The sequence below is a fragment of the Sinocyclocheilus grahami genome, unplaced genomic scaffold (genome assembly GCF_001515645.1).
Source record: "Sinocyclocheilus grahami isolate Dianchi unplaced genomic scaffold, SAMN03320097.WGS_v1.1 scaffold467.1, whole genome shotgun sequence".
Taxonomy (NCBI): Eukaryota; Metazoa; Chordata; class Actinopteri; order Cypriniformes; family Cyprinidae; genus Sinocyclocheilus; species Sinocyclocheilus grahami.
This window is the reverse complement of record NW_015505646.1, coordinates 385,149-399,948: the sequence shown is the minus strand read 5'-3', so window position 1 is coordinate 399,948 and position 14,800 is coordinate 385,149. Positions and strand designations below refer to the sequence as shown.

The 14,800-nt window shown below is 36.9% G+C and overlaps 2 protein-coding genes across 2 annotated transcripts; both read left to right on the top strand.

Annotated features, from left to right (window-relative positions):
- Positions 1 to 3,359: 3,359 nt before the first annotated feature.
- On the top strand, positions 3,360 to 5,050 carry LOC107553260 (serotransferrin-like). The gene is made up of 4 exons (XM_016235433.1): positions 3,360 to 3,429; positions 3,543 to 3,691; positions 4,008 to 4,110; positions 4,740 to 5,050. The coding sequence occupies exons 1-4, from the start codon at positions 3,393 to 3,395 to the stop codon at positions 4,925 to 4,927; spliced, it is 477 nt and encodes a 158-aa protein (XP_016090919.1). The 5' UTR covers positions 3,360 to 3,392; the 3' UTR covers positions 4,928 to 5,050.
- Positions 5,051 to 5,790: 740 nt separating this feature from the next.
- tfa (transferrin-a) lies at positions 5,791 to 14,348 on the top strand. The gene is made up of 17 exons (XM_016235431.1): positions 5,791 to 5,886; positions 6,000 to 6,148; positions 6,465 to 6,567; positions 9,418 to 9,600; positions 10,375 to 10,507; positions 10,588 to 10,643; positions 10,747 to 10,901; positions 11,008 to 11,155; positions 11,506 to 11,654; positions 11,741 to 11,837; positions 11,947 to 11,967; positions 12,596 to 12,757; positions 12,869 to 13,019; positions 13,130 to 13,197; positions 13,305 to 13,492; positions 13,713 to 13,875; positions 14,040 to 14,348. Exons 1-17 carry the CDS (start codon positions 5,850 to 5,852, stop codon positions 14,078 to 14,080), a joined length of 2,004 nt encoding a protein of 667 aa, XP_016090917.1. The 5' UTR covers positions 5,791 to 5,849; the 3' UTR covers positions 14,081 to 14,348.
- Positions 14,349 to 14,800: the final 452 nt, after the last annotated feature.

Below are 14,800 nucleotides of genomic sequence, written 5' to 3'. Positions count from 1 at the left end.
TCTGTGCTATTAATAATAACCATTTTTACCATCTCCAACCAACCCCACTCACACTGTTTTCTTAAATCATGTCAAGAAGTTAGCACCATTTATCACAAGAATCCAAATATACTGTAATATCAAGAAATAAAATGTGAAATCTTTCTCTAAATTATGTTTGTAACATTTTAACTGAAGGATTATTTATTTATTTATTGTTTTTCACATAGACAAAATCAGAAACTATGACAGGTTTTGGCCTTTTAATTTCTTTATAACATCAGTGGGTTTGCAGTTATGACCCAGAAATGAACCTTGACCTAACCAAACCTTATAATCAAACATACCAGTTCTCTTTTACTACTTGCATTGAATAAACATAAAATGTTCCAATGCCCAGCAAATAAAATATGAATAAGATCTACAGGAAATTATGCAACAAATCTGAGTGCTAAGCCACAGATTAATGTTTAATTAGCAGGTGAATAAGAATATCTAGTCATGCAGATGATATTTTAAATGAAACAACCACCTATTTATGAATGTTTTTTTATTCATCTGCATTGGACAGTTTGTAAAATGTCTATCTACAGTTTTGCTAAAACTCTTTAATGCTTACATAGGCTTATTACCTTTAAACTTTTGCAACCAGGGCTACGTTAAGTAGCTGCAGCTGGTCAAATAGTCAGGTCAGTCAACCACAGAATTTGGACATAGGACACATGTCAGCTCTACTACTACTCAGGAATGTATCATCAAAACAGAGAGATTTGACATTCTCACACTTATTAATCGGTCAGCACAGATCACTCTGTATGTGGTTTTTTTGTGCCACTGCAATATAACTGCATGCTCAGATCCTATAAAGTGTTCCAATACTCTACTGAAGTGGTTACACAAGGGAGCTGGACTTCAGCCACCTCTGTTCATTCTCAGAAACCAACCTGCATGAACTAAAATGTTCCAATAATTCAGTACTCCACTCTTTTAACTGTTGAAGAATTAGCATGTTTTCCTGCACAAAGTTCAACATCAATGTCAGAGGATTCCATAAATATTTCTGTTCAACTTCTACAACCCCAATTTCCTAAATTTTACATGCTCGGAGAAGAGAAGGATATGCAGATGCTTATAGTCAGTTTTCAATCAAACATGTTGTCATTTTTTCATGACCTGCCATTTGTGGGCATATCATTGTGAGCATGACGTATGATCTCTTCATGCAGTGCTCCTGTATCACTGGACAATGTATCATGAAGCGTCTGCTTGAAGCCTGTCTGTTATCTCATCTAGATAGCAGAGTGTCTGAGGTCAGAGTTCATGAGATAGACGGCTGGACCTTGTAAAGTCAAAGTTGGTTCAAAATGGATTGACACTTTAAGTGGGTTATAGTTTGATTACAATGGTTCCGGTATAGTAATGAAGAAAAAAGCCATTAAAAGAACTAGATTCTTGAGAATAATATTTGAAATAAGAACAATTAATAATAATAATGTCATTTGAATTAATTTAAATGATGATAATATATTAAAACACCTTCACTGCTTATTAATATAAAACCAAAATATCACCCAAAGTCAAGTGGTGCAATCAACATGCAGAAAACAACATAGAACAAGAAATGTTATAATACAAGGGGTAGGAATACTTATGCTTTGTCATTATTTCATTTTTTTTTTATATATAAAGTTCACAAATCTGTTATAAATTATTTAAAACTATATAAAAACAAAAAAAAACGTTTCCACATGACATTTTATGGTCAATACATTTTATTGTAATTAAAATAAAACTGTAAACAAAACAAAAACCATATGAAGCCAATGAAGAGTAATATTTGAAATAACTTGTTACGTATTTTAAACTAGATTAAAAAACAAAACAAATCCACTTCTTTATTATGGACAATTTTATTGGTCATTGACCCAATACAAATTAGTATCAGGGTGCAGGTATGGATCTATATCTATAAAATATTCATAAAATATAGTCTTATCAAATGGTTTTCTAGAAGACCCAATACAAATTAGTACTAAATGAGATGATGTCAATACCGAAAGTGCCATGCCATTTAAGCAGTCAAAATGCTTTTACTGTATTTTACAATAACTGGTCTGGTTATTGTCTTGATAACTGTTCTAGTGCAGCCCCCCACCCCCGCCACCCATCTTTGGACATTCCAGAATTGTGCAACACCAGTCAAACACTGGTGTGATTTTTGTGATTTAGTAGCAGATACTGGTACCTGCAATGTTTAATCTGGACGTCATCACACTTCCGACATACCCCAAAAAAGGCGTTTTGGTTACTTTGCTGAACCTCCATCAGTTTGTACTTTACGCTCTTGCATTGAGTAATATTTACAATGTACAAATATGGACCGGTCCATTGATTGCCAAGCACACAAACACAATGGTCTTGGAACAGAGACAACACTGTTTACTCTGAGCAAATGTCTTTCCAAATGCAGCCATCCACCACAAAATGAGTCAATCATGTTAAGGAGCATGTAAAGAATTTGAATGCAGACTGTGTTTGGCTTGCAGTAACTCGACACACACTTTGATGCTGATACACACTGCAGCAGAAATCAGAACCAATTGCCACACAGACTTTATCTTAACTATAAGATTTTGAGTTAGATTCCAGTTGCATAAACTACAATTCCAGTATCATCGTATATATATATATATATAAAGGGGTCTGAATACTTTCCGTACCCACTGTATATATATATATATATATATATATATTCACTAACATTTAAGTGTCGACTGTATAATGAATGTAGATTTTAACTAAAAAGTTCAATTGTGGTATTTTTCATAAATGTCAGGTTAGAGTAAGTTTTTAATGTAATTTTCGGTAACACTTTAGATTAGAGAACACATATTCACTATTACCTCTAAATAAACTCCCAATTTGCTGCTTATTGATAGTAAGTAAGGTAGGTGTTGTAGTAGTTATGGGGTCGGGTTAAGGGATCTAGAATATGTGCTTTAAAAGTACTTGTAAACAGCCAATATGCTATAGTAATATGCCTGCTAATAAGCAACACAAAATAAAAGTGTGTTAAAATAAAAGGAAAAGAAAAGTGTTACCCAATTTTCTAGGTGCATGTACAGTATAATTATACTATTAATTTGTACAAAAAAGAAAGCTAATGTTTTTTTGTTAATAAATGTTTGAATTTAACATTAACTTCACCAGGGAATTTCCATGATAGAAAATGGCTACTTCTGCAAAATGTGAACTGGCACATAGCCTGCACAAGCAGATATTGAGAAATCATGAGCAAACGATGATGATGATGTTCTAGTCTTGTGTTTGTCTGGCCCAACCCACTAGTGCTTCCAGAGCTCCTATAAAAAGCCTGGTCTCTCCTTGCCAAAAATCCCTGGTGAAGGCCTAATATGAACATCCTGCTCATCTCGTTGCTGGGGTGCCTTGGTAATTGCCATGTTTGACATTTTTTGACATTTTCTTCTTCAGTTCTTCTTAATACTTCTTAATCATTGTGCTCAGCTGGATAATTAACTATTACTGTGTCATTTTCTTTGCAGTTGTGGCACTGCCCTCAGCCAGTGCTCAAGTCAAATGGTGTGTGAAGTCACAGAATGAACTGAATAAATGCCAACACCTTGCCACCAAATTACCAGAGCTTAGGTGTCATCTCAAATCTTCTGTAATTGAGTGCATGACAAGCATCAAGGTAATAAAACATGCTTATTCTTTTTTTTTCTCACTCACCCTTGGGTGTTTTGTTTAATCAAAGCTGTAACATTTTGGATGATCCAAGATGGCGGCGCGTTCACACGCTGCGGCTTCTCTCTCTCCCGACAGAAAGGTGTTTGTGTTTTTTTTTTTTGTCTTGTGAGTCGCGTCTATTTGATTCTAAGCGCGCATATAGTCGTGAGTTTCTGCTCGATGTCGGCAGAACCACACTTTTAGAGTTAAACTCTGCGCACGCCGAAGAGCTGCGGGATCTCGGTCTTGAACATTTTAATTAAATTGTCTATGATTCACAGACTGGTGATGCCGATGCTATAACTGTAGATGGAGAACATGTTTACCAAGCTGGACTCCTAAATTACGGACTCCGTCCAATTATTGCAGAGAAACATAAAAAAGGTAATATTTTATCACAAGAAAAAAATGTGTGTGTGTGTACCTATAGACTAAATGATTGGTATTATTCAATCTAAATGGGGATTTGTAATAGACCTTCATATCGCCGAATAGTCTTTAGTTTGATCAGATTTGTAAAAGACAGATAGAGCTGTACAGCTTCTCTCTGAAAACAGTCGAGCTGCTGGAGTCGAGCTTATGATATAACACAGGGCCATACTCTGGAAATAAAAAAAACTTTCTGAAACTTGTATGAACCCTGAAGGAGTCTATTTGGCACAGAAATACTCCTTCATACGCCCAACTTGTTTTTTGAAACTTTGTCCATGCTTAGCATGAGAATCCAACTCTTTAAGTCAATGCATGAAATCGCATTACACCTCCCCTTTAATGACTTTTTTTTTTTTTTTATATATAAAATTAAATAACCACATTATACCTCTTACCCCAGTAGTATGACAAGATGGCCTCTTATGATTTTAAATTTGTACTATATCACCTAAATTAGCAAATGTTTCCTTTTTATTTCTGTTAACAATATGTTGGAAGATGCATCATCATTTGGCACATTATGAAATTGTCTCTAAATATCTTTCAATTGGTCAGTCAGTTCTTCTCCTCCTCTTCTCAAGAATGCTGTTATGCTGTGGCTGTGGTCAAGAGTGACGCAAACTTCAACATCAATGATCTCCAAGGAAAGTCTTCATGCCACTGCGTTTATCAAAGTCCTGGAGGCTGGAATATACCCATTGGAAGACTGGTTGCACAAAATAAGATTCCTTGGGATGGTCCTGATGACATGCCTCTGGAGAAGGGTTAGAGTGGCTAGATTATTATTGTGTAAATTATCATCACATGGTTCTCTGGAATATTGATATTCAGTGGTCTGATATTTCCTAATATTGACTGCCATCAATGGCAACTCTGCATCCAGCTTATTTTTAAAATATAATTGCAGACACGATTATTTTTACCTTGAATGTGCAAGGATTAATATAACAAAGAGTGAAAAATTTAAGGGGTCTGAATACTTTCCGTACCCACTGTATATATATATATATATATATATATATTCACTAACATTTAAGTGTCGACTGTATAATGAATGTAGATTTTAACTAAAAAGTTCAATTGTGGTATTTTTCATAAATGTCAGGTTAGAGTAAGTTTTTAATGTAATTTTCGGTAACACTTTAGATTAGAGAACACATATTCACTATTACCTCTAAATAAACTCCCAATTTGCTGCTTATTGATAGTAAGTAAGGTAGGTGTTGTAGTAGTTATGGGGTCGGGTTAAGGGATCTAGAATATGTGCTTTAAAAGTACTTGTAAACAGCCAATATGCTATAGTAATATGCCTGCTAATAAGCAACACAAAATAAAAGTGTGTTAAAATAAAAGGAAAAGAAAAGTGTTACCCAATTTTCTAGGTGCATGTACAGTATAATTATACTATTCATTTGTACAAAAAAGAAAGCTAATGTTTTTTTGTTAATAAATGTTTGAATTTAACATTAACTTCACCAGGGAATTTCCATGATAGAAAATGGCTACTTCTGCAAAATGTGAACTGGCACATAGCCTGCACAAGCAGATATTGAGAAATCATGAGCAAACGATGATGATGATGTTCTAGTCTTGTGTTTGTCTGGCCCAACCCACTAGTGCTTCCAGAGCTCCTATAAAAAGCCTGGTCTCTCCTGTCTCTCCCTGCCAAAAATCCCTGGTGAAGGCCTAATATGAACATCCTGCTCATCTCGTTGCTGGGGTGCCTTGGTAATTGCCATGTTTGACATTTTTTGACATTTTCTTCTTCAGTTCTTCTTAATACTTCTTAATCATTGTGCTCAGCTGGATAATTAACTATTACTGTGTCATTTTCTTTGCAGTTGTGGCACTGCCCTCAGCCAGTGCTCAAGTCAAATGGTGTGTGAAGTCACAGAATGAACTGAATAAATGCCAACACCTTGCCACCAAATTACCAGAGCTTAGGTGTCATCTCAAATCTTCTGTAATTGAGTGCATGACAAGCATCAAGGTAATAAAACATGCTTATTCTTTTTTTTTCTCACTCACCCTTGGGTGTTTTGTTTAATCAAAGCTGTAACATTTTGGATGATCCAAGATGGCGGCGCGTTCACACGCTGCGGCTTCTCTCTCTCCCGACAGAAAGGTGTTTGTGTTTTTTTTTTTTGTCTTGTGAGTCGCGTCTATTTGATTCTAAGCGCGCATATAGTCGTGAGTTTCTGCTCGATGTCGGCAGAACCACACTTTTAGAGTTAAACTCTGCGCACGCCGAAGAGCTGCGGGATCTCGGTCTTGAACATTTTAATTAAATTGTCTATGATTCACAGACTGGTGATGCCGATGCTATAACTGTAGATGGAGAACATGTTTACCAAGCTGGACTCCTAAATTACGGACTCCGTCCAATTATTGCAGAGAAACATAAAAAAGGTAATATTTTATCACAAGAAAAAAATGTGTGTGTGTGTACCTATAGACTAAATGATTGGTATTATTCAATCTAAATGGGGATTTGTAATAGACCTTCATATCGCCGAATAGTCTTTAGTTTGATCAGATTTGTAAAAGACAGATAGAGCTGTACAGCTTCTCTCTGAAAACAGTCGAGCTGCTGGAGTCGAGCTTATGATATAACACAGGGCCATACTCTGGAAATAAAAAAAACTTTCTGAAACTTGTATGAACCCTGAAGGAGTCTATTTGGCACAGAAATACTCCTTCATACGCCCAACTTGTTTTTTGAAACTTTGTCCATGCTTAGCATGAGAATCCAACTCTTTAAGTCAATGCATGAAATCGCATTACACCTCCCCTTTAATGACTTTTTTTTTTTTTTTATATAAAAAATTAAATAACCAAATTTTACCGCCCTGTACCCAAATCTGTGTCAAGCTTGCCAGGGTGACTGCAGCCGCTCACAAAATGAAAAATCCTACGGTGATGGAGCCTTCCAGTAAGACTCACACTAACACTGTCAGATTCCATTGTCTTCTCTACATATGAACAACAATATAACTCATGCATTCTCTCCAGGTGCTTGAAAAATGGTCATGGACAAGTTGCCTTTGTTTGTCAGGATGCAATCCCACGTGAGTTATATCTTTTGCCAGAATCTAAAATATTCCTGACTGACATGAGTTGTTGCTGGAGGTCATGGCTGCTGATTTACAAGCTTGTCCAATCTGAATTAAGTGAGTGAGAGGCAGAACTACCAGCTTTTGTGCATGGATGGCAGCAGAAAAAACGTTGAGAACTACAAGGACTGCTACCTCGCCAAAGAGCCTGCCCGTGCTGTCATCGGCCGCATGGATGCTGATTCACAGCCGATTATTAAAGCCCTTTCTCAGGTATGCCATGCCACTTTGCTTCATTATTACTGAAAAAAAGACCCTGTCATTGTTTCAGAGAAGTGAGTAATATTGAAAGCCTTTTTTCAACTGTTGTGCTCAACAGGATCCGGATCTTTTCTCTTCTGATGCTTTTGGGGGTAAAGACCTGATGTTCTCAGACTCTGCATCTGGCCTGGTTGAGCTTTCTAAGAGCACAGACTCCTTCCTCTACCTGAAAGAAGATTATTATGAGGCCATTCGTGCCCTTAGAGGTGACATACAGTTATGCTAAAAACACACATGTGAATGTATACAGTGTCCCTAAAATGTATTAGGACAATTCTGATACAAATAAACATGCCATAAATAACATTTGAATTATTTAGCGTTCATTAAATGCTGGAAATATCTATATTTTATTTTGCATTTGTGTGAACGTTATGGGTACTGACTGCATACATCCACTAAAAAGTGAGTTCTGAGAAATGCTCTAGCATCATGTGTTTGCACATGCCACTTTTTAAGTGCAACTGAGGTGTCGAATAACATTCAGGGCCTTGAGTATGTCGTTTTTGACATTTACTTGATTGAAAACATGATTGTATGTATAATTTCTTCTCAGCTGGGAACACGCCAGCCCCGTCTCAAGACCGTAAAATTGAATGGTGTACCGTTGGCCATGCAGAGCAACAGAAGTGTGACAATTTACAGATTCCTAGTTTGGAGTGCCGAAGGGCATCATCTGTGGAAGAGTGCATCAAGAAAATCATGGTATTGTTGGGTCACATGGCTGGATGCTAAGGTTGTCAATCATCCACCTGTAGGTTAATTTTCTGTTTGATTTTCTCCTTTAAAAGCGCAAAGAAGCAGATGCCCTTGCAGTTGATGGTGGCCAGGTATATATTGCTGGAAAGTGCGGCCTAGTTCCAGTTATGGTTGAGCAGAATGATCAACGTAAGAATGAGCACTGTCTCATATTTCATAAATCAGTTCCTAAGCCACCTGTTTATCAAAATGTACATATTTGATGAAACCTAAAATTCTATTCAATCTTTCCATGCAGAAAACTGTGAGACAGGTGGAGGTAAGTACTAGGCACTTCCACGTTTTAACTTGTCTATGAAAATTGATCTGCTAATCCTTTTCTTAAATGGACAGTTAATCCAAAAATGAAAATTCCATCACTGTTTACTCACAGTTCACGTTTTCAAACATGTATGAGTTTCTTTTGAACACAAGATGATAATATTTTGAGGAATGTTGGTAACCAAACAGTTGATGGTAGCCATTGACTTCCATAGTATGTATTTTCCATGCTATGGAAGTCAGTGGGGACAGCAATTGTTTGGTGACCAACATTCTTGAAAATATAATCTTTTGTGCTCAACAGAACAAAGTAAATTATGACAGGATTTTCATTTTTGGGTGATCTATCCCTGTTCACACCTAGAACAATAATGATAGTTTTAAAAATTATTTAAATGAATAGCAGAGTCCACACCACAACCATAATGACAACGGCACAGAGGAAAGATATAGTTGGAAACTATTTTTTCCAGCTGATGAAAAACATTGACAGCATGTCAGAATCCATCCTATTTTAAAGAGCTTGAGCATTTAAAGACATTATCGTTCATTGGTGTGGGCGCTAATATTGTTATCATTATAGTTATTGTTCTGTGTCAATGGACCGCTAAACTTAATTTCTGTGTGCACTTTTTTTTTTTTTATATATAAAATTAAATAACCACATTATACCTCTTACCCCAGTAGTATGACAAGATGGCCTCTTATGATTTTAAATTTGTACTATATCACCTAAATTAGCAAATGTTTCCTTTTTATTTCTGTTAACAATATGTTGGAAGATGCATCATCATTTGGCACATTATGAAATTGTCTCTAAATATCTTTCAATTGGTCAGTCAGTTCTTCTCCTCCTCTTCTCAAGAATGCTGTTATGCTGTGGCTGTGGTCAAGAGTGACGCAAACTTCAACATCAATGATCTCCAAGGAAAGTCTTCATGCCACTGCGTTTATCAAAGTCCTGGAGGCTGGAATATACCCATTGGAAGACTGGTTGCACAAAATAAGATTCCTTGGGATGGTCCTGATGACATGCCTCTGGAGAAGGGTTAGAGTGGCTAGATTATTATTGTGTAAATTATCATCACATGGTTCTCTGGAATATTGATATTCAGTGGTCTGATATTTCCTAATATTGACTGCCATCAATGGCAACTCTGCATCCAGCTTATTTTTAAAATATAATTGCAGACACGATTATTTTTACCTTGAATGTGCAAGGATTCCAATTTGATCTCAAACAGTCCAATATGCTGCTTGCTGCTTGAATATTTATTATCATAATCATGAGGACTTTTTTACAGCACTTTGTTATTCTTCTAGTTATTAATCTATAGCAGTTAATGAATCGGACATCTTGCACATTTACGGGAAATAGCTTACTTCTGCATTGAAAAATTAGGTGGATATCAGTCCGCTCATTTGTGTAACTAAAAAAGATTGTCCATTGAACTTTACATTTGCATTTATTAATTTAGCAGACGCTTTTATCCAATATACAAGTGATTCATCATAAAGAGGCAATAAACATGAGAAGTGCTAGTAATACAAAAGTTACAGACCTTGTTTAGAATAGAACAAGCTGAAACAGCACTTTTTTCAGCAGAATGCAATTCATATTTTTTTTTTTTTTTTTTGTCAGCAGGATGCAGTTCAATTTTCAATTTCTTAGCTAGAGCTATAATATTATCTTCTGGTAAAATTAAAAAATATTTTAAATTCAAATCAGTATTTTTTTTCCCCTTTTTTTTTTTTTTTTTTTGATGAGTAGCCATGTGACAAGTTGGATACAATAACAATGTGTTTTGTGTGTGTTTTCCAGCTGTGTCACAGTTCTTTTCAAGCAGTTGCATTCCTGGAATATCGAAAGCCCTGTACCCAAATCTGTGTCAAGCTTGCCAGGGTGACTGCAGCCGCTCACAAAATGAAAAATCCTACGGTGATGGAGCCTTCCAGTAAGACTCACACTAACACTGTCAGATTCCATTGTCTTCTCTACATATGAACAACAATATAACTCATGCATTCTCTCCAGGTGCTTGAAAAATGGTCATGGACAAGTTGCCTTTGTTTGTCAGGATGCAATCCCACGTGAGTTATATCTTTTGCCAGAATCTAAAATATTCCTGACTGACATGAGTTGTTGCTGGAGGTCATGGCTGCTGATTTACAAGCTTGTCCAATCTGAATTAAGTGAGTGAGAGGCAGAACTACCAGCTTTTGTGCATGGATGGCAGCAGAAAAAACGTTGAGAACTACAAGGACTGCTACCTCGCCAAAGAGCCTGCCCGTGCTGTCATCGGCCGCATGGATGCTGATTCACAGCCGATTATTAAAGCCCTTTCTCAGGTATGCCATGCCACTTTGCTTCATTATTACTGAAAAAAAGACCCTGTCATTGTTTCAGAGAAGTGAGTAATATTGAAAGCCTTTTTTCAACTGTTGTGCTCAACAGGATCCGGATCTTTTCTCTTCTGATGCTTTTGGGGGTAAAGACCTGATGTTCTCAGACTCTGCATCTGGCCTGGTTGAGCTTTCTAAGAGCACAGACTCCTTCCTCTACCTGAAAGAAGATTATTATGAGGCCATTCGTGCCCTTAGAGGTGACATACAGTTATGCTAAAAACACACATGTGAATGTATACAGTGTCCCTAAAATGTATTAGGACAATTCTGATACAAATAAACATGCCATAAATAACATTTGAATTATTTAGCGTTCATTAAATGCTGGAAATATCTATATTTTATTTTGCATTTGTGTGAACGTTATGGGTACTGACTGCATACATCCACTAAAAAGTGAGTTCTGAGAAATGCTCTAGCATCATGTGTTTGCACATGCCACTTTTTAAGTGCAACTGAGGTGTCGAATAACATTCAGGGCCTTGAGTATGTCGTTTTTGACATTTACTTGATTGAAAACATGATTGTATGTATAATTTCTTCTCAGCTGGGAACACGCCAGCCCCGTCTCAAGACCGTAAAATTGAATGGTGTACCGTTGGCCATGCAGAGCAACAGAAGTGTGACAATTTACAGATTCCTAGTTTGGAGTGCCGAAGGGCATCATCTGTGGAAGAGTGCATCAAGAAAATCATGGTATTGTTGGGTCACATGGCTGGATGCTAAGGTTGTCAATCATCCACCTGTAGGTTAATTTTCTGTTTGATTTTCTCCTTTAAAAGCGCAAAGAAGCAGATGCCCTTGCAGTTGATGGTGGCCAGGTATATATTGCTGGAAAGTGCGGCCTAGTTCCAGTTATGGTTGAGCAGAATGATCAACGTAAGAATGAGCACTGTCTCATATTTCATAAATCAGTTCCTAAGCCACCTGTTTATCAAAATGTACATATTTGATGAAACCTAAAATTCTATTCAATCTTTCCATGCAGAAAACTGTGAGACAGGTGGAGGTAAGTACTAGGCACTTCCACGTTTTAACTTGTCTATGAAAATTGATCTGCTAATCCTTTTCTTAAATGGACAGTTAATCCAAAAATGAAAATTCCATCACTGTTTACTCACAGTTCACGTTTTCAAACATGTATGAGTTTCTTTTGAACACAAGATGATATTGAGGAATGTTGGTAACCAAACAGTTGATGGTAGCCATTGACTTCCATAGTATGTATTTTCCATGCTATGGAACTCAGTGGGGACCGCAATTGTTTGGTGACCAACATTCTTCAAAATATAATCTTTTGTGCTCAACAGAAGAAAGTAAGTAAATTATGACAGGATTTTCATTTTTGGGTGATCTATCCCTGTTCACACCTAGAACAATGATAGTTTTAAAAATTATTTAAATGAATAGCAGAGTCCACACCACAACCATAATGACAACGGCACAGAGGAAAGCTGGTTGGAAACTATTTTTTCCAGCTGATGAAAAACATTGACAGCATGTCAGAATCCATCCTATTTTAAAGAGCTTGAGCATTTAAAGACATTATCGTTCATTGGTGTGGGCGCTAATATTGTTATCATTATAGTTATTGTTCTTTGTGTCAATGGACCGCTAAACTTAATTTCTGTGTGCAGAGGCCGCAAGTTACTATGTCGTGGCCGTGGTGCGTAAGGGCTCAGGTGTAACCTGGAATAGCCTGCAAGGGAGGAAGTCCTGCCACACTGGCCTGAACCGCAATGCTGGTTGGAAGGTTCCAGATTCAGCCATATGCGGCCAAAAACCTGGCTGTACCCTATGTGAGTATTACTAAAATTGCACTCACAATTGGTTAATGAATTTTTTCTATGATCGATCACACAAAGTTGTTGTAATCACATAAAATGGCACATTTTCTCTTAATTTCTCAGACAATTTCTTCAGTAAAGGCTGCGCTCCTGGTGCTGATCCTCAATCAAACATGTGTGAACTGTGTAAAGGCAGTGGGAAGGCGGTGGGTGATGAGAGCAAGTGCAAAGCCTCTTCTGGAGAAATATATTATGGTTATGACGGGGCTTTCAGGTACTGGATCGTATCCCACACACTGTAATTGAAAGGGAAATGTGCTTTTTAGATTTGTACGCGGACTCAACTCTAAGCTAAAGCCGAATATGATCTCACTCCTCTTGTAGGTGTCTTGCAGAAAAAACTGGTGAAGTTGCTTTTATTAAGCACACTATTGTTGGGGATTACACTGAAGGTTAGTGTGGTTTGCATTCGTTAATAAAGCTTCTCACTTTCATAGTGTCACATTTTTAAATTATATTTTTCTGATATGGTTCCTTCTCTATATCTATATCTGATTAGGTAAAGGACCAGACTGGGCTAAGGATCTGAAGTCAGGCGATTTTGAACTGATCTGTCCAGAATCACCAGACACATCAGTGAAACACAGTGATTTTGAAAACTGTAACCTTGCCAAAGTGCCAGCTCATGCTGTGATCACCCGGGAAGATGCACGCAACGATGTGGTGAATTTTCTGAAGCAGGCTCAAGTGAGTTCATTACAGTTCAGTGTAGATTTTCCTGTCATTTTCATTTTTTTCTTTCTCACATTCTGCATTTGATCTATTGCAATGTTGATAGCGCAGGTTGGTCCGGTTCACTCTTTCATTACTTTGTGTTACCAGACCAGGTTCTTAACTTCAATATGTTTCTGCATTTTGTCTGCAAAGTAATTTGTCTTAGTTTTGAATCCCCTTCCCTTTGTTTCAGGTCAATTCAGACAAGCTGTTCAAGTCAGAGGGTGAAAGAAACCTCCTTTTCTCTGATTCCACTAAATGCCTTCAAGAGAATACTCAACCTTTAAAGGAATTCCTGACACAAAAGTACATTGACATGATTGAAAGGACCTACGTGACTGGCCAGGGTGAACCAGGTATATAGTGTGTTTAAGATTTCCAACAATATCTGATGAATTCTAGGTCAAAACAAATGGATCTTGTTAAATGTTAAGTTTTATAGACATGCCTTGTTGCTTTCGACTTACAAAATAGTGTCCGCTTACAATGTAGTGATTTATTCTAATCTTTTTCTTCACAGATCTGGTCAAGGCATGCACTTTGAAAAGTTGTTTTTTCTAAAATAAATGCACACCAAATTCAGGCCATATGAGCTTTGTCTGGCATGTTTTCCCCCAAATAAGAATCTACATTTCTGAATCACTATTTCTCCTGATAAGTTACCAGCATGAGGAAAACATGACGTTTGTGTTATGCAGCAGTGTTCATATCTTAATATCAAATTCAAATCTTATGATGATCAAACTGTTCACACTCAGGAACAGTGGCAATGTGATCAAATTTCTGTTTTATTACCACAGGGGTTGAAAAAAAAATAAAAAAATAATTCCCAAAACCATCTGTGTCTTTCACAATTATAGTCTTGAGTATTGAATGGCAACAGTATAACCACTATACTATAGAGATAAAAACATGGTTGAATGTATGCACCCTCTACTGGGGGAGCTGTGCAATTCATATTATGTCAAGCATTGTCATTCATGGAGGAAATTCCATTTCTCTTGCAACTTTCAGGCAATGACCACACACAGATCGATTACAAAACTATACGGGTATATTCAAGGGCAGGCTTTAGGATGGCTAGATCCTACCTGTCCTACTGTTACCACTTTGTTTATTTAAATAGGGAATCATCTCAATTAACACCAGTAAAATATGGAGTGCCACAAGAATCTGTCTTAGGCACTCTGCTATTTTCAGTATACATGTTACCCCTTGGTAAAATTATTAGAAAAATTGGCATTAGTTTCCATTGTTATGCTGATGATACTCAACTATATA